We start from the raw sequence: 21968 nt of genomic DNA, 5'->3' as shown, positions 1-21968 counted from the left end.
CAAAAATTGGTCCACCCCAAGGATCGGGTCCCCCCGACACAAACAGCGTAGCATAGAGTACGCTGTTAAGTGCCAGGAGAATTGCCGTGATTTATACATCGGGGAAACCAAACAACCTCTGGCTAAGCGGATGGCACTACACAGAAGAGCTACCTCGTCAGGCCAGGACTCTGCAGTCTATTTACACCTACAGGACAGTGGACACTCTGAGCGCACACATCATGGACAGGGAGGAACGCTGGTTTGAGCGGAGAGTCAAGGAAAAGGGAAAGACCATCTCTGAATCGAGGAGTGGGCCTAAGGGTACATCTTTCGCCATCTTACAATGCTGTGATTGCAGCCATTCCCCAACTCATGGCCATTGGTCAATTGTCATTGATCAGTGGCTGTTGATCAAAGGTCATGACAATTTGCATATTAATGATCAAGAAACTGACCTCACAGCCCATTCTTCGTCAGTGGTGCTAGTTTCAGTCATTGAGCAAATGTACTGTTTATAAGGTTGGGGAAACCTGCAGTCAGCTCAGACTGAATGAGTGATAAAACATTTCTCCCACTGCAAACGCTACTTCCAGATGAACAGAATCAATTTTTGGGATTCCCTTACCTGGATGATTGAGCATGCATCAAGACTCCTCAAAGAAGAGCTCTAAAAACACTTCAATCACCAAAACCTCGGTACAATCCTCGGGGATGTTACTACTTAAACTGCTCCAAAAGGTACCGGAAAAAAACGCGAAAGCTTTTTGTTGCACCTGCATCAGCACAGAGCTCTGCTATTCTATCTGTTCTTCACAAGAAGTATCACTGGGGTTCATTAACCAAGGGCAGCACTGAATATCCCCCCCGCCCCAGGCCAAAGACCCTGAACACACATACCTCACCTTACAGCAAAAATTAAACAAGGTTGTGTTGTGTTTAAAACTGTTCCTCACCGTGACCTTCCTGCCCTCCTGTTCCTGTTCTCCCGCCTCCTCTCCATCCTCCCCCTCCTCCTCCTCCGCCTCGTCATTCAGGTACAGAACATTCTGGACGCTGGCGTGACCTGGGCGGATGTCCAGTCGATCCCAGTCATCTGTGTCCCCTGACGACAAAGCACACACTGTGGGGTTAAGAAGAGGCTGCAGCTTGCTGTACTTCACAGTCATTCCCTAATAAAACCTAAGGTCAGGTAACACAGTGTGATGAGACAGATATGGTTAGATGACATAAGCTGCTGTCTGAGGCCACTTGTAAGTTTGAACATTATTTCTTTCACGTGCAACACATTCCTTAATAGCAGTAAATACAAAAATCCTGGGAAACTGAACAAAATGTAAATAAAAATTAAATGCAAAGTTTAGAAAAAAGAATAATTTGATATTTTTTACATGAAAATGGTACAGTAAGAAGAACTGAGAATATAACAAAATATAGAAGTTGTAAAACTAATAACAGCAGAAATCTTATAATGTTTGAAATTAAATTGCAAAAGATCAACAGTGTGATAGGGTGCAAAAACAGACACAAAGAGGGGTTCACCATTCAAACCTGTGTGGGAAAATAATCTAATATGGGATTTCATCAGCAGCAGTTCATAATATCATTAAAAGATTCAGTCAACATGAATCTCTGTCTGCCAAACAGTTACACTAACTGGCTGAGATCCTGAGCCCCTTAAAGCAGCGGTCCCCAACCCCCGGGCCGCGGACCAGTACCGGTCCGTGAGTCGTTTGGTACCGGGCCACGAGAGTAGAGGCTCAGGTGTGAAATGTATGGTTTTCAGGGTTTTTATCAGTTTTCAGCGATATTTTGTTATCGTTTTTATCGTTAACGCGGTTTTCCTGGGTCTTTTCACGTGTGTTATGAATAAATCTTCTTTTTTTCGGTACCGGTACTAGTTTTATTTTGTTGTATTTATCCGCGACACCTTAAAGGCCGGTCTGTGAAAATATTGTCGGGCATAAACCGGTCAGTGGCGCAAAAAAGGTTGGAGACCGCTGCCTTAAAACATCAAAAACAGATCTGATTCTGTAGTGGCAATAAGTGCATTTGTTCGTGCATTCTGTTACCTAAAAAATGCACGAAATTGGAATGTTTAAGACTGGAACAGGTACACGACTGTGAACCAGTCGCCTTCTGCACGCCTGATTCTTGCCCTTAAGAAATACTGTCAAGCAATTGTTTCACTAGTTTATTTAAATAACCAGCTTCGATGACGGCATCGATACAATCACGGAGGTGTGTTCAGGACAAACAAACCTCTTTAATGAGTGACAGTGTAATTGCAGCTTTCCTCTCACCTTCCCCGTCCAGGATGTAGTCTCGTGGGAACATGATGCCGCAGCCCATGATGTCGCCTTTGAAGCAGCGAGGACCAAAAGCATCTCCGACTCCGCTGCCGTGAAAGATCTTTCCATCATCTATGAGAGAGTGAGAGAAATAAACTGTAAGCTATCCATTTAACCAGTTTATTAAGAATTTGTTCCTCTGTTTATTTGTGCTCAGGATTTCTGCAGGATTAATTACACTGAACTTTTTTTTCAAACCACAATCATTATGACAAATTATGAAAGCATGACGTGAAACCAGCACCAACAATACAGCCTATAATTATTTCTTACATAATATTCTAGCAGTTTCCTGCAGTATCCAGCACTTTCTAAACATTTAAATAAATTAACGTGACTCGAACCGTGACGGGTAACTCATTAAAAAGCAATAAATACTGCACAATCACTTAAATCTAAGCAAAAAACTGACACTAGTAGCAGCAGGAGTAATAGTAGCAAAGGAACTTTTAGCGTCTCTGGCTTTGTTACTCCAACCCTTAAACATGCAAGCTGCAGCTTGTAACATGATTTTAGCTTCCTTCACACACCAGACAAGTTTAAGTAACCCAAAGAAACAACCACTAATGAGCATACATGAGCACTTGCTCTCAAATGTATCTCCAACTTTCACTTGTGGACACCGCCACAGTTTGCAATCCCTTGTAAATAACTTTTGTGTGACGCATCCTGACAGGGCTGACTGCAGCAGTTCATTGGTGAAATGCTTTTAATTTGTAGGTGTTTAATGAAGAAGTATTTGTAACATAGGCAACAAAGTTTCAAGCTGTAAGGCTGAACTTGAGTGAACTGGACCGCAGTGTTTCTTTTAATGTGTTTACCACAGAGGCCAACGTGTGCACATCCAGCGTAGCGCTAACATACAGGACATCCTGACATTCCAGCAGGATGATGATGTGTAAAGGCGGAAAAAAAACCAGCCACTACTAAAAACACTTTTCTCAAAAGAAGGGGGAAAAAAAGGCATCAACAACATCTAAAGGAAATCACCAAAACAACACACACTACAGTTTCGAGCGACAATGGAAAAACGGGGCAAAAGAAAAACATTGCAGAGGTAGCCTGCAGACAAGCTTTCCTCAAGTGAAGCGGCGTGGCTGCTGCTGGTAAATATTTATGGAGTTGTCATGGGACCCGTCCCCGGCTCAGGATACTGTTTAAACAATCTCTATCTGAGCACCGGGAGGCAGACAGAGACACTGTATCATTACGGCTCCCATGCGGGCCCTTGTCACAACACCACACACTAGGCAAACAGTGGAGCCACGCCGGCATGAGGCGCAGCACAGCTAAAAATAGACGAGCAGGGCTTTGGAGAGCGACAAGGACTGGCGCTAGAGGTGAGCTCGGGTGTGCAAGTCCAGGTTTGGGGCCCACGGTTGGAGCTAGCTGACTGGGAGAGGAAAGGTAGGAAGAGCCTGGCAGAGCATCAAGGGCTGTGGCTGGAGGGATGTTTCCTACAGCAAATTATATATTCTTGCTCACAGTTTGCTGGCAGTTAGTAGATTTGCTATTGCACATCCACAAGAAACATAAAAAAATAATGGAACTGCAGCAGACGCCAAGATATCATAATCTGGATACTTGTGAACTTTATGTGGATGTGTTGTAAGGACAAACATGTTGAAATAAAACAATGAACTCGGCTGGGCGCCATTTGGAAAAATTCTGACTTTCAAAGTCATCGGATCCCAGTGTAACTGCAGCCATTTAAGTTCAAAAATCTACCCAGTGAATTTAAGCATCTCCTCATAATTATCATGAAGGTTTAACAAAAGCAGCCCCATAAATCAACACTCACACCTTTCTCATATCCTCAGTCCAGTTCTTCTCCATAGAGTCTTACACCTGTGTAACAATCGTTGACCTGTGACACACCTTAAGGTCAAGGTCACTGAGACTCATACCCGTGTGGTATGAATTTGAAACTCCTACGTCAATCTCATTCTCAAGTTATTGCATTCATAAACTTGGATGTCCACGCTGCCTGGCCACCCGCCCGCCCAGCAGAGTGATGGCAAAACCCCATGAGGCTTTTACGGCTGTAGTGTAAAAACCATAATCAACATGACCATCACTCTTACTATATTTTCCACATATTTGCCCCCCAAAAAGCTCTGCTGCAAAAAATACAGGTGCTCAAAAGTACTGCAATCAGAATTAGTTACTGTGAGCAAATTTAAAGGCTCTGGTTGTTCAGGTAACCATTAAACGCATTTACTGTCCCCTCATTTGCCAACCAGCTGCACCCATTGGTAGTTCATCAAACTCTTGGAATGAAAAGTTGAACCTACTTTGCGTCATCAGCAGTTATGTCACATGACCTTGGTTGAAGCCGCTCAATGTCACTGAGTTTGTTTGCACCTTACTTTCGCTGCATGGAGTAAACCACTATTTATTTTACTGGCCATAACAAACGTCTTTTTCCGTGGTCTGTGGTCGCTTGTACTGTGTGTCATTGTATTTGTGTGACTGTTTACGTTTGTCATTGTTAAAAGATCTTTTCATCAGGTCACTCTTGAAAAAGTGACTTTTACACAGATAAAAATAATAAAAATAATAGACATATAACTATTACCTATATTTGCCCATATTAGTGTTCAGTTTTTCAGGTATCTGATATTTCTTATTGACCTCTGAAGTGACTGTTGATGTTTTTTGTTTTTCCTTTCTTCAGCTATGAGGTTCAATTTCCTGCGGGATCTGCACACGGGCAACTCTATTGATGGCCTGATGAATGATAAAATGCTTTTTGGTTTCACTAAAACTAACGATGCTCACATCCCTTTTATTGGCCTTTAATATATTTGCTTTTAACCAGTTCAAAGCTAATTTATGGTGGGTGTAAGTGGAAGTTAATGACCCTTAAAGGGGACCTCATCTGCTCATTTCCAGTTCCATGTTTTTATTCCTGGATTCTTAAAGAGTAGCTTTGGATGATTCACGGTTCAAAATGATTATTTATTTTATAGCGGGCCTTTCACTGCATCTGCTGTGTTTTAGTGCAAAAGAGGATGAAAACTGCTATACTGGAAAGGGGAAAAAAGGGCTGGAAAATAGGCAGTTTAAAATTAGCATAGAGGTGTTGACCAAGGAAGCTAAACGAAGCAGCAGATTGGTGATGCTGTTAAACTGGAAGTCTTGATAATAGATTTAGACTGTCAGTAGCTGTCATCACCACCAGGTGTTATATCTACAGCAAGAGCAACAAGAGGGTGAAAAATGGATCTGGGCTCAGGGTTTGGCGCTGGGCCCTCAGAAGGAGAGCTCAGGCTCTGTGGCTCCTGAGCGACTAAGAGCGCCTGGCTGACGACCGAGACCAGCTGGGAAGAGAAAAACTTTCTGGTAACACTAGAGTTTGCCCGGAAAAGAGCGGGCTTCCCTGCCCAGGGAACAATGACTTCACTGATTCCAAAAACATGAAAAATTAAACCTAAATATTTATGTTCTTTCGTGATCCCACACATGCATGTGCACATGCTGCTAAAAATGTACTTCAAATTCCATTTGCAGATGCCGTGTGGGTTTATCACAAACAAAATGCGATAAGCCCACATGGCATCTGCCGTGTGTTAAAACCGCATGGCAGATGCCGTGTGATGATGATATATGATATGACATACATCCTGGGTTCATTTTCCAGTGAGGCCCCAGTTGATGCATATGTGAACAATATACTTCCTTGGTTAGAGAAACTGCACAATTAAGCAATACAGGCAGGGCTGCAGAGTCTCTGCACCAGTGAAGCTATGGTATACCTTGGTGGTTGATGGCAAATGTTCTCAAAGAAATAAGACTTAAAGTAAAGTTTCCATCAGGTAACTCCCCTGTTACGGTCTGGTCCAGATCTGAGGCAGAGGAAGCCTCAGAGGGATGTACAGCTCAGCTGATGGTTTGGTGAGCTGTTGGATTACCTGGATCCAAACTGAGCACCCATGGCAACCTACCAAATCACACTTTTTAATCATGCTGCCAGGAATTTATAAGATAGTGACAGGCTCTAGGATGGTCTTGCCACTTCCTGCTGTGTTTCAAACAGGTGCCTGCAAGTCAGTAGCTTTCAAAGCTTTCGATTTGGTCATTCACAGGTGTCAATATGTGGACCACAGAGTGTTATACTGCATATGCTATAACACAATAACAACAGCATATCAGCTTTTCAACTATTAATACTGTAGTGAAAGAACTGTAGCTCAAGGTTTTTATAACCAACCAAAACTAAACCAAAAATTAAAAAACGAACCTGTTAGGCTCTATCCACACATTTTCCATCCACTTAAATACAGGAAGTGCAGAATTATTAGGCAAGTTGTATTTTTGAGGAATAATTTTATTATTGAACAACAACCATGTTCTCAATGAACCCAAAAAACTCATTAATATCAAAGCTGAATGTTTTTGGAAGTAGTTTTTAGTTTGTTTTTAGTTTTAGCTATTTTAGGGGGATATCTGTGTGTGCAGGTGACTATTACTGTGCATAATTATTAGGCAACTTAACAAAAAACAAATATATACCCATTTCAATTATTTATTTTTACCAGTGAAACCAATATAACATCTCCACATTCACAAATATACATTTCTGACATTCAAAAACAAAACAAAAACAAATCAGTGACCAATATAGCCACCTTTCTTTGCAAGGACACTCAAAAGCCTGCCATCCATGGATTCTGTCAGTGTTTTGATCTGTTCACCATCAACATTGCGTGCAGCAGCAACCACAGCCTCCCAGACACTGTTCAGAGAGGTGTACTGTTTTCCCTCCTTGTAAATCTCACATTTGATGATGGACCACAGGTTCTCAATGGGGTTCAGATCAGGTGAACAAGGAGGCCATGTCATTAGTTTTTCTTCTTTTATACCCTTTCTTGCCAGCCACGCTGTGGAGTACTTGGACGTGTGTGATGGAGCATTGTCCTGCATGAAAATCATGTTTTTCTTGAAGGATGCAGACTTCTTCCTGTACCACTGCTTGAAGAAGGTGTCTTCCAGAAACTGGCAGTAGGACTGGGAGTTGAGCTTGACTCCATCCTCAACCCGAAAAGGCCCCACAAGCTCATCTTTGATGATACCAGCCCAAACCAGTACTCCACCTCCACCTTGCTGGCGTCTGAGTCGGACTGGAGCTCTCTGCCCTTTGTTCAGTGGTGGTCGTCTTTCAGCCTTTCTTACCTTGGCCATGTCTCTGAGTATTGGACACCTTGTGCTTTTGGGCACTCCAGTGATGTTGCAGCTCTGAAATATGGCCAAACTGGTGGCAAGTGGCATCTTGGCAGCTGCACGCTTGACTTTTCTCAGTTCATGGGCAGTTATTTTGTGCCTTGGTTTTTCCACACGCTTCTTGTGACCCTGTTGACTATTTTGAATGAAACGCTTGATTGTTCGATGATCACGCTTCAGAAGCTTTGCAATTTTGAGACTGCTGCATCCCTCTGCAAGATATCTCACTATTTTTGACTTTTCTGAGCCTGTCAAGTCCTTCTTTTGACCCATTTTGCCAAAAGAAAGGACGTTGCCTAATAATTATGCACACCTGATATAGGGTGTTGATGTCATTAGACCACACCCCTTCTCATTACAGAGATGCACATCACCTAATATGCTTAATTGGTAGTAGGCTTTCGAGCCTATACAGCTTGTAGTAAGACAACATGCATGAAGAGGATGATGTGGACAAAATATTCATTTGCCTAATAATTCTGCACTCCCTGTAGTTAATCATAAGGAGAAAGGTGGGGCACAGTTTGGACCAGTCTATTACAGGGCTAAAATATGATGGTAGCCCAGATTCTTTGACAAGAAGTGTGATTAATGAGCAAAAGAACCATTTTTTGAGTATGAAAAGTACAAGATATATGTCATAGCCCCATTTCTATGCCCTACTGTACACCTTAATGTACAGCAAAGTCCAATAACAACAGTCAGTTGATGATCTGATGTTCTCGTTTTCCTTGTGAATATAACAGTGTGAGTTGTGGATGTGGATTCTTATCATGAAGGTATTTTCTAGATCTTTCCTTCACTGCATAGCTGCTATTGCATAACTGTTATGTACTTCATGTACACTTATTATCAGATCAGTTTAGGCAGTTGTGGCTCAGGAAGTAGAGCACATTGCTGTCTTACCATAAGGCTGGTGGCTCAATCTCCAGTTCCACAAGCCTGAGTCCTCTTTGGGTAGGATACCCAACTCCAAATGAGTCCTCAAAGGTATAAAATAAAGAGCCGTATACAAGATACAAAGTAAGTACCCACCTACTGTACACAACAATCATCTATTAAACCATTAATAACCAATGTACAGTTAACAGGAGATATTATTTGGTGGTGAGAGTCTCAACTCCACATGTTGCATCATCTCTAAAGCACCCCCAACATGGGACATGCTCTCATGGCTACAACTGCGAGTGTCACCGGTGGCTGGAGGCTCTCCCAGTTGGCATTTGGTGAGAAACTAATAAAAACTAAAAATCTCACAGAAACTACAGCTAATGATGTAAAGTGACAAAGTCCACATAAAGACAAAGCTGTGTGTGAAGGGATCGAACATGGGACTTTTACCAATGAGTCTGGGTTTTGTGTCCCATGTGAATCTAAAAGTGAGCGTGGAGTTTTTATTTTTAGACTTACTGGACTTATTATTTTAAAAAAATCTGTTGCCAAATGAGTATGGTTAGGTTTAGGTAAAAAAAAAAACTGCTTGGTTAGGCTTAAGCACGAATACTACTTGGATTTGTTTAGGAAAAGTTCATGGGTTTGCATTAAAATAGACTCTTTCACAATCTTACCCATGTATTAAAAAGCCTTTCTGGCTTGGCTTTCAGGCAGAAAGCCCTGAAGGCAAAATTCTCCCACGTGTGGTGTTTCTTCCCAATCGGCAAAGCTATGACATTGCAAAATGTGATCAGTCAGTTCCAGTGACGATGCTGTAGCAACGCTGTTGTTGACACCGTTGTAGGGACAACATCATCAACACCAGCACATCTTCAGGTGTTTCTACGATATATAGTGGTACTAATGTGATGTTTAATATTTTGGTGGTTTTTAAGCTGATTAATGGATCAAGATTTAAACAAATATTTTCATTTTTTAGGTTACCTTTTCAAATACTATGTGGCTAAATCTTTTCCAGTTTGACTCTCTCTGGGTTTTGGTTGGAAAAAGAAAGAATTTGGAAAATTTTCAATATTTATGACATTTTACACACGAAGTAAAACAACATCTGAAAAAAGTGGATGATATGTGGTGGGTTAAAATTAGTCATGGCCGCATGAACATAATGCAGATACTGTACATGCGCAAACATGCTGGAAGGTTGACTGAGGAATATAATCCCCTTACAGCCAAAAACCATGAGTCAGTCAATTAATTAGTTCAGGCACTTTGAGAGAAAGATGGCAACAACTTTAATAATCCCCTGACTGAGCAAATGACTATTCTGCTTTTCCTAATTTTCTTTAAAATGTATAATGTTACAATGGTAGATGGTAATACTAAGCATAACAACTCTTTAAGGCTCAGTTTTCAGGTAATATTCTGGTCTTGGATCTCTATGATCTCACAGATGGGTTCTCCCTAATATTTAATGGGGTCATTCCATCTCAAATCATCAAAGTTTTTAGAGTATTATCTGTTCAACCATCTCTGATGAGCCTAAAAATGTTATTGTCCTACGTTTAAACACATACAATTTTTTTGTAAAATTGTCTTTGTCTTATTTTTCTTTTCTTTATTTATCTCACAAACAGCTTCTGTCCCTGGGCCATTCAGAATGCCATTAAACACTCTCCCCCCAACACCCCACCCCTGCTCACCTACCTCACCAATCCGAGCCATGGTATGAGTAACCCCCATCACTTTGGCCAATCACACACAGACTCTATGTAGACCAAGTCTTTTCTTTGCACTACTTCCAAGCACTAAGAACTATTTTGTTCTCTATTGTGTCCCATTCTCTTATGTTTTCTGATATATTTCAGGCCTGGTAATTGAACAAAATGACTCAGTCTGGTTAGTGAGGGTTGTCTCGATCTATGCAGCTACCTTTGGAAAAGCCTGGAAACTATCCTAGTTGTCGTGAAAACCATGTCTTTATCAATATATGCTGAGGATAAAACCTTGTCATTATGGGTGCAAGGGAGGTCATAAAATGTTGTCTTTATGGGGGAAAGAGTTAAAGGAGCATGAGCTAAAACAGCTTCTTTCAAATAGGAGGAATTCAGTCAACCTCTAAATGTACATTATTCAGGCTTTAGTGCTCTCACTTCTCAGTCAGTGTGAATGGAGTGATGTCATACACTATGCTTGCACTGCTCACACTAAAAAGTTCAGCCAATCACATCACATTATGAAACTATCATGGGAGAGCAGTGGGCTTTTTTGTGTAGCTCAGCATCAAAATCTAAGAGGCATTGATCTTTGCTTTAGTAATAAGCCTGCTCTATATGAACAAAGTTAGTAAGAGGGAGCTAACTAGTCCAACCTATGTATTGAATTTTGATGATCACTGGGTTTTTATTTGTTTGGTTGTTATGGGAGTCACGTGGGTGCTAGCGGTGACATAAATGGGCGTTGTCAGTCTGTCATTCACTGGTTTTGATTTTGACAGAGACGAGGGCTGGGTAGCCGTAGTTTTTGTTGACCGCTGCACTACATGTTCGCTTCGTTATATTAGAGCCTGTGATGTTGTAAGAGTTTGAATCAGGAGCCGATGATACTACTCTGTAAAAATCGCAAAGCACTTTAATAAACAAGCAAACAATTCCACCTCTCGCATTATTGCGTAAAGTTGACAGCGCGTCAGGCAAATAGGCAGGCTTCATCCCCGGCCTCTAGCGACTGTGGAAGTCGCTACATCTTTAGTCAACAAAAAACGGCATTCTGGAAAAGCCAGCCGCAAGCAGGATCAAAGAAATCAGATCAAGGAACCTGAAAGACGACAAGTAAGTGCAGCGCATCTGAATGAGTGAGCCCAGCAGCACCGACACACCTGACGCAATTCTGAGGAGCGCAGGTAAGAATACCTGTGCATGTCTGGTTGTGGAAAAGGAAGCCACATTGCATTAGTGCTGAGATGTTCAAGAGGAGACACTGAATGGAATGAATGTTGGTTAAATGTGCAACGTTTTTGGCTGCGCTCTTGGAATGATGTCTGCGCTGCGTCTTATTAATTATGCTGCTTGGATGACGTTCAAATGGACAATTAAAGTGCCGTTACGTTGAAAGGATTTTTTGGTCAAAGTCTATTGTGGCTTCCAGTGGATATATGTTTTAATGGATGATCACTGAAGATTAAAAATAAATAAATAAAAAAATCGAACAAACAAACGGGAAAATCATGAGTCAAACAGCTGGTGATGATTGTTCCTCTAATCATTTGAGGGGAAAGAGAGAAAGAAAAATGACTGGAAAGACATTGTTGAATAAAATCGAAAAATTACAAAATGAATGCAAAATTTATGTCAATAAAATGAAAGGACTAATACAAAAAATGAAAGCGCTCATGCAACACAATGAAAATCTTTCTCAAATTAAGCAGTATTTGGTGGATTTAAAGGCACTGTGTGAAAAGGCTTCAAGTTTACATGTTGAGGTGTTGTCTTTGGTGCCAGAGGAAGAAGTAATAAAACAAGAGGAATGGTTTTCAAGTATCATGAAATACACCAATGTGTTTTTAAATGAAATTCAAAACTGGATAAATCAAAGAGAACAAAATCCTGCTGTTCGTCCAAAGCAAATCAATTTATTGGAAAACAATGTTGCATCAAATACTGAGACAGAAGTGGAGGATGATATCAAGCCAAGTGATAGTGTTTCAAATGTTGAAAGCCACAAAACTTCTTCATCAAGATCTTCAACTTCATCTGTTCGTATGAAAGCTGAGGCAGAGTTGGCAGCTTTAATGATAAAGCAGAAATCATTGGATGAGAAACATGTACTGGAAGAAGAGGAGGAACGTCTTCGTAAAAGAAAGGAAAGGCTAAAATTGGACACTGAAATTGCTGAAAAAATGGCTACAATAAATGTCCTTAAAGCTCAAAGTATAACAAGCAAAAAAGGATCTTTAAAAGTTTCAGATGGAATGAATTCATACATTTCCCATGAAAGATCTAAACAAACCCTTAATGTTGATGCATTGGAATTTATACCTCACATTTCTGCAAAACAAAATTCATTGACTAATGCTGAAACTCAAAACAGGAGAAAAGATAAAACCCAGGAATGTGTCGTGCAACAAACCGTGCTGACTGAATCCTCTCAAAATAAGCATCCTCGACAATATTCAGTTATTCCTTCAAACCCATCTGATGCAAATGGACAAAATGACTGTCATACAAATGGTATGGTGGAACTGGAACCACAAAATGATGTTATTGGAATAATGACTAAACAAAATGAAATAACAACACTCTTAATCCAACAACAAAGCCTCTTTTCTTTACCAAAGAGAGAAATACCTCATTTTGATGGAGATCCACTTCAATATTATTCATTTATTAAAGCATTTGAGAATGCAGTTGAGTGCGATACGAAGAATAACAGTGATCGTTTATATTTTTTGGAACAGTACACAAGAGGCCATGCAAAGGAATTGGTGAGAAGCTGTCAACAAATGAACTCAGATCGTGGTTATCGCAAGGCAAAATCACTGTTAAAGGAGCACTATGGCGATGAACAGAAGGTCGCAGCTGCATATCTGGACAAGGCACTTTCATGGCCATCAATTAAAACAGAGGAAGTAAAAGCTCTTCAGAACTACAGTTTGTTCCTCAGGGGATGCTGTAATGCAATGGAGGAGGTGCAGCATCTGAGTGATTTGGACATGCCTTAATATGGTGAACATTATTAAAAAATTGCCGTATAAATTTAGGGACAAATGGAGAAGCCAGGTTTGTGACCTGCAAGAAAGGCATAAAAGAAGAGCCAAATTTATGGATATTGCAGACTTTTTGGAGAAGCAAATAAGAATATTAACTGATCCTGTATTCGGTAATATTCAAGATTCTCCGCTTTCTTTACCAACAAAAGGAATGAGTAAAGCCAAGTATCAAGGCAGACCTGGAAATAAAGGAACAAGCTTTGCCACCACTATGCAAGTTGTGGAGAGTACCCCTAAGCCTGCGGAAATGGAAATGAAAAATAATCAGGTTGGAAGGAACGTCTGTATTTGTTGTGGAGGAAGACACATGTTGGACGTCTGTGCACAGTTGGGAAAAATGGCTCATGAGAAGAAGATAACCTTCTTAAAGGAAAATGGCATCTGTTTTGGCTGCTTGTGTATAGGACACATCAGTAAAGATTGCCGTAAGAGGATTTCCTGTTCCAAATGCAGCCGGAAACATCCCACCATCCTGCACAAAGAAAGTTCACCTTCTGAAAAGACCGACAGGAACATGCAGCCGCATGTGAGCACACTGGTGTCGAGTGGTCTTACAGGGGCTGGAGACCAGGACTGTAAACTGCCCATTGTGCCTGTCCAAGTAAAGTCAAAGAAAGGAAGCAACATTATTACAACATATGCTTTTTTGGACCAAGGGAGCACAGCAGTTTTTTGCACTGAGAGTCTGATGCGCAGACTTCACCTTGAGGGAAGGAAAGGAAACATCCTCCTCAGAACCATGGGCCAGGAAAGAGTTGTGAGCAGCAACACTTTATCAGGACTGGAGGTTGCCGCTCTTTGTGGTGACGAATTTCTGGAAATGCCAAAAGTGTACACACAGGAGTCCATGCCTGTACATAAAGGAAATATTACAACGCCAGGAGATATTGAAGGATGGGCACATTTAAAACACATAACCCTGCCTCAAATAAATGCAGGAATCGAACTTCTGATTGGAACAAACATTCCCAAAGCCTTGGAACCTCTGGAAGTGGTGTGTAGTGTTGATGGAGGACCGTATGCCGTAAGGACAAGGCTTGGCTGGACCATCAATGGACCACTTTCAGTAAAATGTGAAGCTACAAGTGATCAGAAGCATCCACAAGTTACAGTCAACAGAATTTCTGTTGTCACGCTGGAGGAGCTTTGGCAGCAACAGTTCAAGAATGACTTTCCTGAGAGCAAAGCTGATGAGCAGGTTGGATTGTCAAGAGAGGATCAGAGATTTCTGGAAATAGTGACTAACTCTGCCAAATATGTGGGTGGTCATATCCAGATAGCATTACCTTTTCGGAATGCCAGTATCAGTATGCCAAACAATAAGAAAGTTGTTCAACAACGTCTGCGCTTTCTACAAAAGAGATTTGAGAGAGACACAGTGTTTCATACTGAGTACAAAGTGTTCATGAATGAGCTTCTGGCTAAAGGATATGCTGAAAAGGTCCCGGAAGAGGAGATCAATCGCAATGATGGCAAGCTGTGGTATATACCACACCATGGTGTTTACCATCCGACCAAGAAGAAACTCAGAGTTGTGTTTGACTGTGGAGTGAGTTATCATGGAACATCTTTAAACTCCCAACTCTTACAAGGACCTGATCTTACAAGCTCTTTAATAGGAGTGATCACAAGATTCAGGAAGGAGCCAGTTGTAATTATGGGAGATATTGAATCCATGTTCCATCAAGTCATGGTTCCAGCTGAAGATAAAGATCTATTGAGATTTCTCTGGTGGCCTAAAGGTGATCTGGAACAACCAACATCTGAATACAGGATGAATGTACATCTCTTCGGGGCAACTTCGTCACCAAGTTGTGCCAACTTTGCACTCAGAAAGTGTGCGGATGACTTTGGACATCTCTACAGTGAGGAAGCTGTGAAGAAGTTGTTGCACTGTTTTTATGTGGACGATTGTCTTGTGTCCGTTGAAACTGATGAGGAAGCAGTGTTAATGTACCACGAGTTGGTTTCTTTGTGTGCCAAAGGAGGGTTTTTGCTCAAAAAGTGGATCACCAACAAGCCTGGAGTGCTGGAATCAATTCCTGAAAGTCACAGAGCCACAGGAATGAAAGAGTTGAACATGGAATTGGATTCCTCAATGATCGAGCGAGTTTTGGGCGTGGAGTGGTGCATAAAATCAGACTCTTTTAAGTTCAAGATTGTGCTCAAGGACAGACCGCTCACCAGAAGAGGAATCCTTTCAATTGTCAGTTCTATCTACGATCCTCTTGGAATGCTAAGTCCTGTGGTCTTAACTGCTAAGAAAATCCTAAGAGATCTATGCCAGGAAGGAATCGGCTGGGACGATAACGTACCAGAGCTGTTTTCCAAAAGATGGTTAACATGGCTCCAGCAGCTCCAGCTATTGAGCAAGTTTGAAGTGAGTCGTTGTCTGAAACCTGATGGATTTGGAGAAATCACGAGTGCTCAGTTGCACCATTTCTGTGATGCCAGTGAGGATGGGTATGGAACAGTGACCTACCTGCTGATTGAAAACATTTGTTCAGAACGACACTGTGCGTTTGTTATGGGAAAAGCTCGTGTCGCTCCTCTTAAATCCTTTACCATCCCGAGAATGGAGCTCATTGCAGCAACCATGGCCAGTCGATTGGATGTACTCTGGAGGAAAGAGCTGCAGATGGAACTTCTGGATTCTGTGTTTTGGACAGACAGTGCTTCTGTTCTTAAATACATCAGGAGTGAGACTTCAAGATTCAAGGTTTTTGTGACCAACAGAGTTTCACAAATCTTAAGAGTTTCATCTTCCTCGCAATGGAGATATGTGGACACTGCCAGTAATCCAGCAGATATGGCCTCAAGAGGAGTGAAAGTCGATGTTTTTATGAAGAATACAAAATGGTTGTTTGGGCCTCAGTATCTTCTACAATCTAGGAGTGAATGGCCTGTCTACCCAGATGACATCAGTCTGCTTGCATCTGATGATCCTGAGGTAAAAACAGTTGCCACAGTGAGTGTTGAGCAAGCTGGAGAAATTCTGTTACTCGCTTGTTTAAACATTTTTCCACCTGGACACATCTTAAGAAGTCAGTGGCATGGCTGTTAAAATTTAAGGACTTGCTTCTGTCCTTTGTGAAGAAAAGGAGAGAATTGTGTTCAAGCTTACCACAGCCAGTGGTCACCAAAGAGCAACAGAAATCATTTGTGGAAGAAAAGCTGAGGAACTTTAAGAGGACATCTGTGATTAAGAATCTTACAGTGGAAGATCTGGACAAAGCTGAGGTTGTCATTATCAAGTTCTGTCAGAGGAGGAGATTTTCCTTGGAGCTTGTGAATCTGGAGAAGGGACAACCCATTATAAAATCAAGTCCTCTAAGAAGACTCTGCCCACAGCTGCAAGATGGAATTCTCAGAGTGGGTGGGAGACTCAGTAGATCATTGATGCCAGTTGAGGTGAAACATCCCATAATACTAGCAAAGGATCAACACATTTCCGAGCTCTTGCTTAGACACATACATCAGGAAGTTGGACATGGTGGTTGTAACCACATGCTGTCTAAGCTAAGAGAAAAGTACTGGTTGATTGGAGCTAGTACAGCAATAAGAAAAGTGTTATCTAAATGTGTCATCTGTCGACGTCTTAATGCTCCACCAGTGAATCAACAGATGGCGGATTTGCCCAATGAAAGAATCATTCCAGATGAACCTCCATTCACGCGGGTGGGAGTGGATTACTTCGGACCCTTCAGTGTAAAAAGTAGGAGGAGCGTGGTGAAGAGATACGGTGTTATATTCACCTGCCTTGCTATCCGTGCTGTTCACATTGAGGTTGCTCCATCACTGGATACTGACTCTTTCATTAATGCGTTCAGACGTTTCAATGCAAGAAGAGGTCAGGTTCGAGAACTGCGTTCTGACAACGGAACCAATTTTGTAGGTGCTGAACGTGAACTTAGAACTGCCATTGAACATTGGAACCAGGTAAAAATCAATGACGTCTTTCTGCAAAAGGGAGTTAAATGGACCTTTAATCCACCTGGAGGTTCACATCACGGAGGAACCTGGGAGCGACTGATAAGACTGGTTCGCAAAGTACTTAATTCCATAATGAAAGTACAAAACCTGGATGAAGAAGGTCTTCATACTGTACTTTGTGAGGTTGAAGCCATCATTAACAGCCGCCCAATTACCAAAGCCTCAATGAATCCTAACGACCTGGAAGCTTTGACCCCTAATCATCTTCTTCTGTTAAAGACCTCACCGATATTACCACCAGGAGTATTCCATTCCACTGATATGTACACACACAGAAGATGGAAACAAGTCCAATACATGTCTGACTTGTTTTGGAAAAGATGGGTGAAGGAATACCTACTACAGCAACAGGAACGTCAGCGATGGATTGGAGTAAAAAGGAACCTCATCGTGGGAGATCTGGTTCTCATCATGGACAGTTCGGCACCTCGAAACTCTTGGCCAATGGGACGTGTGATAAAGACTTTTCCTGACCGAAGAGGATTCGTTCGTCAAGTTCGGATTAAAACTCAGACTAGTTGCCTGGATCGACCTATTACCAAACTGTGTCTACTGCTGGAGGCAGATCACAGTTAAAGACTTCTGGGTCCAATTATCAGACTTTGATTGTATTTGGACATAAAATGTCTCTCATTTTTCTTTTAAGATAGACTTTAAGATTACCTATAGGATTCCTGTGGGTAATATTGAAATACAGTAAATGCTTGACTTTTCTCTGCATGTTTTATGTCTCCTACTTGGTTAATTATGGGTAATTATTAGAAGGGATCCTAATAATTAGGGGCTGGTGTGTAGGAGCCATAATTGAATGTATTGAATTTTGATGATCACTGGGTTTTTATTTGTTTGGTTGTTATGGGAGTCACGTGGGTGCTAGCGGTGACATAAATGGGCGTTGTCAGTCTGTCATTCACTGGTTTTGATTTTGACAGAGACGAGGGCTGGGTAGCCGTAGTTTTTGTTGACCGCTGCACAACATGTTCGCTTCGTTATATTAGAGCCTGTGATGTTGTAAGAGTTTGAATCAGGAGCCGATGATACTACTCTGTAAAAATCGCAAAGCACTTTAATAAACAAGCAAACAATTCCACCTCTCGCATTATTGCGTAAAGTTGACAGCGCGTCAGGCAAATAGGCAGGCTTCATCCCCGGCCTCTAGCGACTGTGGAAGTCGCTACACCCGCTGTAGTTGAAGCATCGACATGCGGGTTCTGCCTGACGGGCTGCTCCAAGGTCGAGGATAAGGATTATTTTGAAAAGTGATTCATTACTTTACTACTCTAAGAGAGTCCAAGAATAAAATTATGAAGCTGGAATGAGCAGAATCAGAGACTGTTATTATTATTACGCCCCCCCCCCCTTGTTTTGCTTTGTATTGGTTGGTTGTTTGTAGTCAATGCCGCTATTATTTTTCAGTTCGCTGAGGTTTTTCTTTAAAAAAAACTTTTCCGACTCCATTCTTCCCCAGTGAGACTCTCTTTTGTTTTTACCCCCTCTGAACTCTAGCAGATTCGGGTCGTAACATTATAAATATGTCAGATAAATTATTGCAAATGAATTCCACTGTGTGGTATAGTATTTTCTCTGTATTATTGTATGGCGTTTACCTTACAATGTAAAGCGCCTGGAGGCAACAGTTGTTGTGATTTGGCAATTTGGCACAATATAAATTGAAATTAACTGAAATGAATTATAGCCACAAAGCCTAGATTCAGACAGTATTTACCAGCCTCTCTTTGTGCCCCTAAGTGGTACAGACAATGCCATCCAAAACTAATCTGTCCCAAGGTAAGAGGGTGATATTATCTCCCTTACGTAACAAGTTGCTATTGAATAATTGTTTTTGCAGAACTTGAGCTTGAATCAGATTAAACCCTGTCACTGAAGTTAGACTGAGTCCTATTATCTTGGTCGGCGTGGTTGAGCGGGATGGATGGTGGTTGTGGTGGTCGGGCACAACCTTCAGCTGCGGGTGTTGAGTCATAGCACGTGTGAGTCACTGATGGAGGGGTGTTTGGAAGAGGGGTGTGTGTGTGTGTGTGTGTGTTTGGGGCGGGGGGTTGATTGGGTTAATGAGGCTTGCTGAGGAGCACTCACTGGTTGGATGGCTGGTTACTCCTGACAGGACCCACAGGGACCAACAGCATAGGGACCTCATGGCCCATTAATGTGTGGAGCAAGCACGAAGGATGGAGGTCCACACTGGGCAAAATTCCAATGCAAACACTCGTTGTAACACCAGCGTCGGAAAAAGATCTCTCAGACTATACAAGCTGTACAAAGAAGCAGTGATATTGTTGGAAATACAGTTTGTGTAAATACCTGGAACTTATCAGGACTAAAATAACAGCCTCAAAAGTCAATAATACGCATCAAATGTGATGCAGCTCAGCACTGATTGCGTGTCCGCTGCTATGTACCATAAATCAGGCCAAAAGAAACAGAGCTCTGGTGACAAATTGTTTATAAAAGTTTATACAAAAAGGACAAATGTCACCCTGCGTGATGCAATTTGCCATTTTTCCTGTAAATCACACAATCTACTGCGTTACCTTCTTCTTAATAGCTAATGATAAACTCCTGTACTGCCAATGCAGAGAAAAACAGCACTGATCAAAGTATAGATATCAGCTTTAAGTGTTTATTTGGAGCCAAGACCTGCCAAGAATAACTTGGCAGATATTTGCTGGTTCAGGTACTGAGGGCTAATACAAAAACACAACCATAAAATAACAGACACACCTCTGTGCAGAAACATGCCCTTCTGTGGAACTGAGCAGACCCTATTTTGTTAGACCTTCATCCTTCTTGCCCGCTACAAACTTAAATTCAATATCAAACCAAGAGATCTACAAAAATTTATCTCAGAACAATGCTCCAGCAGTCCAATGGTAATAAAGAAACGTGAAGATGAAAACAACCCTCGATTAAAAGTAAAGACACGTGTGACGAGTAACTAGACAATTAAAACGTTACTAGGCCTTAAACTAATTATTGTTTTTTTTTTTGTAATGTACACCACAAGTTAACAGTTGTTTCTCTGTTGTTTTATGTTATGTTACAATGAAACATGCAACTACAGCAACCCCTGCCTTCTTTCTGTGAGAAGACGTTTTTACCCTTTAAAGCCGGTCGGAGCGGGCACGCTCCGTTTTGCGTAACTATTTTTAAATCCCGGTAGCACTGCAACCACATAAGCTAGCGCAATAATTTTTTTTGCATATGAAACCAGAGGAGTTGTACTTACATCTCATGTCATCAGCTTGTCCTAGGTCATGGTTTCCTTCCACATATGGCTTTGCAAAAATTGCATAAAAAGCACTTGCAGCAACAAAAACATAATATTCCAGAAACACACTTTGCTGATCCGATCAGCTGTTCGTAACTCTTCCTACGTTGGAATAGACGTCAGCGCGAACTATCGCATGTCCGCCATGACCTGCCCGAAACTGGAAGTGACGTCATGACACGGAAATGTGGTTGTTTACCTTCAGGGCCTATACAAGCATACTGGTGTCTTTAAAGGTTATGTTTGACTTTATGACTTATGCTTAGGACTCAAATTGCACTGCTGGAAATAGTTTATTTTGATGCATATGCTGTTTTTTTGCAAATTTGATTATAATATTTATTTTCATTTTTCCTGCAGTATATAAAAATTGGTGTATTTCAATAATAAAACTATGAAGACACTCAAAATAAATTACCTGTGGTGGGAAATTATTTTGTGCAACTTTTTTGTATTTACAGTTTTGAGGGATAAGCCTCTTAAATTTCTCTAACTAGGAATGTATGTTAAAAAAAACAAAAACAATTTTCAATTTTTTTTGTAGTTTATTGCACTTTTTTGCAATTTATGTAATTACTATGCACTTAATGCATACATATTATTAAAATTTGGGCTATAATGGTTGTATTTATGTATAGCAACTTGAAATGCTCCCAAAAATGGCACTACAGCATGTAAAAATATAATACAAGCTCTGGCGGACTTGGTTCTATGGTAGGTCTTAAAGGGTTAAATAAGCAAGGTGGAAAGAAAGCAGATGATAGCTGTGCAAACCAGTGTTGTTCTGCAGCACTTTGATGTAGATAAGTGTGTCGGCTTTGTCAGAGTAAACTGATACAGTATATATCCACTCAGCTGTAGCTATGTTCTGTACGTTCTGATAGACTGTTCATACTAATCTAACACTGCACGAGTGCAAAGCTATGCAAAGCTATGCAAAGCATTTAAAAAGTGATTCCATTAAAGGAAAATGTAATTAAAATGTAATGCTATATTTATATGGATAATGTTTAAAATCATGCATTAAGTAGCCCTCGTAAATAGTTCTCCAGTCTTGGAGGACATTCAAAGCTCCTTTTTGGATGCTGGCTGCCTTTTGTTCTGTCCTCTGTCCAGATGATCTCACACTGCTTTAATAATGTTGAGGTCCGGGCTCTGGAGAGGCGAATCCATGACTGATGATGTTACATTGTGTGTTTTTCTACACAGTTATGCTTTTACTGCACTGGCAGTAAACAATAATTTCTAGATGGCACTGAATGGTGGATCAAAATCTGACAGTACTTTTCTACATTCACAACTATTGTTCTGACAAGGCCCCTAACATCACTGAGAAATGCAGCCCCAAACCATGACAAAGCCTCCATCACCACTGATTTTCAGGGCAATTCTTGTGTAATTTGGCATACCTCAGCCAGTTTCCCTTCGTTGAGAAAAGCTTCTTTACAGTCACCATTTCACTGAGACCATTTCT

General features: G+C 41.2%; 1 protein-coding gene across 3 annotated transcripts in view; it reads right to left on the bottom strand.

Moving 5' to 3' along the window:
* spryd3 (SPRY domain containing 3) overlaps positions 1-21968 on the bottom strand; it is an 84377-nt gene that overhangs the window by 12214 nt on the left and 50195 nt on the right. For all 3 annotated transcript variants that reach the window (XM_086278922.1, XM_086278920.1, XM_086278921.1), the window contains exons 9-10: positions 2283-2402; positions 936-1084 (exon numbers count right to left, since the gene is read on the bottom strand). In XM_086278922.1, coding sequence (XP_086135048.1) covers positions 936-1084; positions 2283-2402 — 269 coding nt within the window. The remainder of the gene's footprint in view (positions 1-935; positions 1085-2282; positions 2403-21968) is intronic.

The sequence above is a fragment of the Aulonocara sp. 'chitande type north' Nkhata Bay genome, linkage group LG20 (assembly GCF_057382095.1).
Source record: "Aulonocara sp. 'chitande type north' Nkhata Bay isolate Kocher_YH1m ecotype deep benthic linkage group LG20, A_spYH_male_GT1.1, whole genome shotgun sequence".
NCBI classification, from domain to species: domain Eukaryota; kingdom Metazoa; phylum Chordata; class Actinopteri; order Cichliformes; family Cichlidae; genus Aulonocara; species Aulonocara sp. 'chitande type north' Nkhata Bay.
The sequence above is the reverse complement of the archived record's forward strand: the minus strand, read 5'-3'. Positions and strand labels throughout refer to the sequence as shown.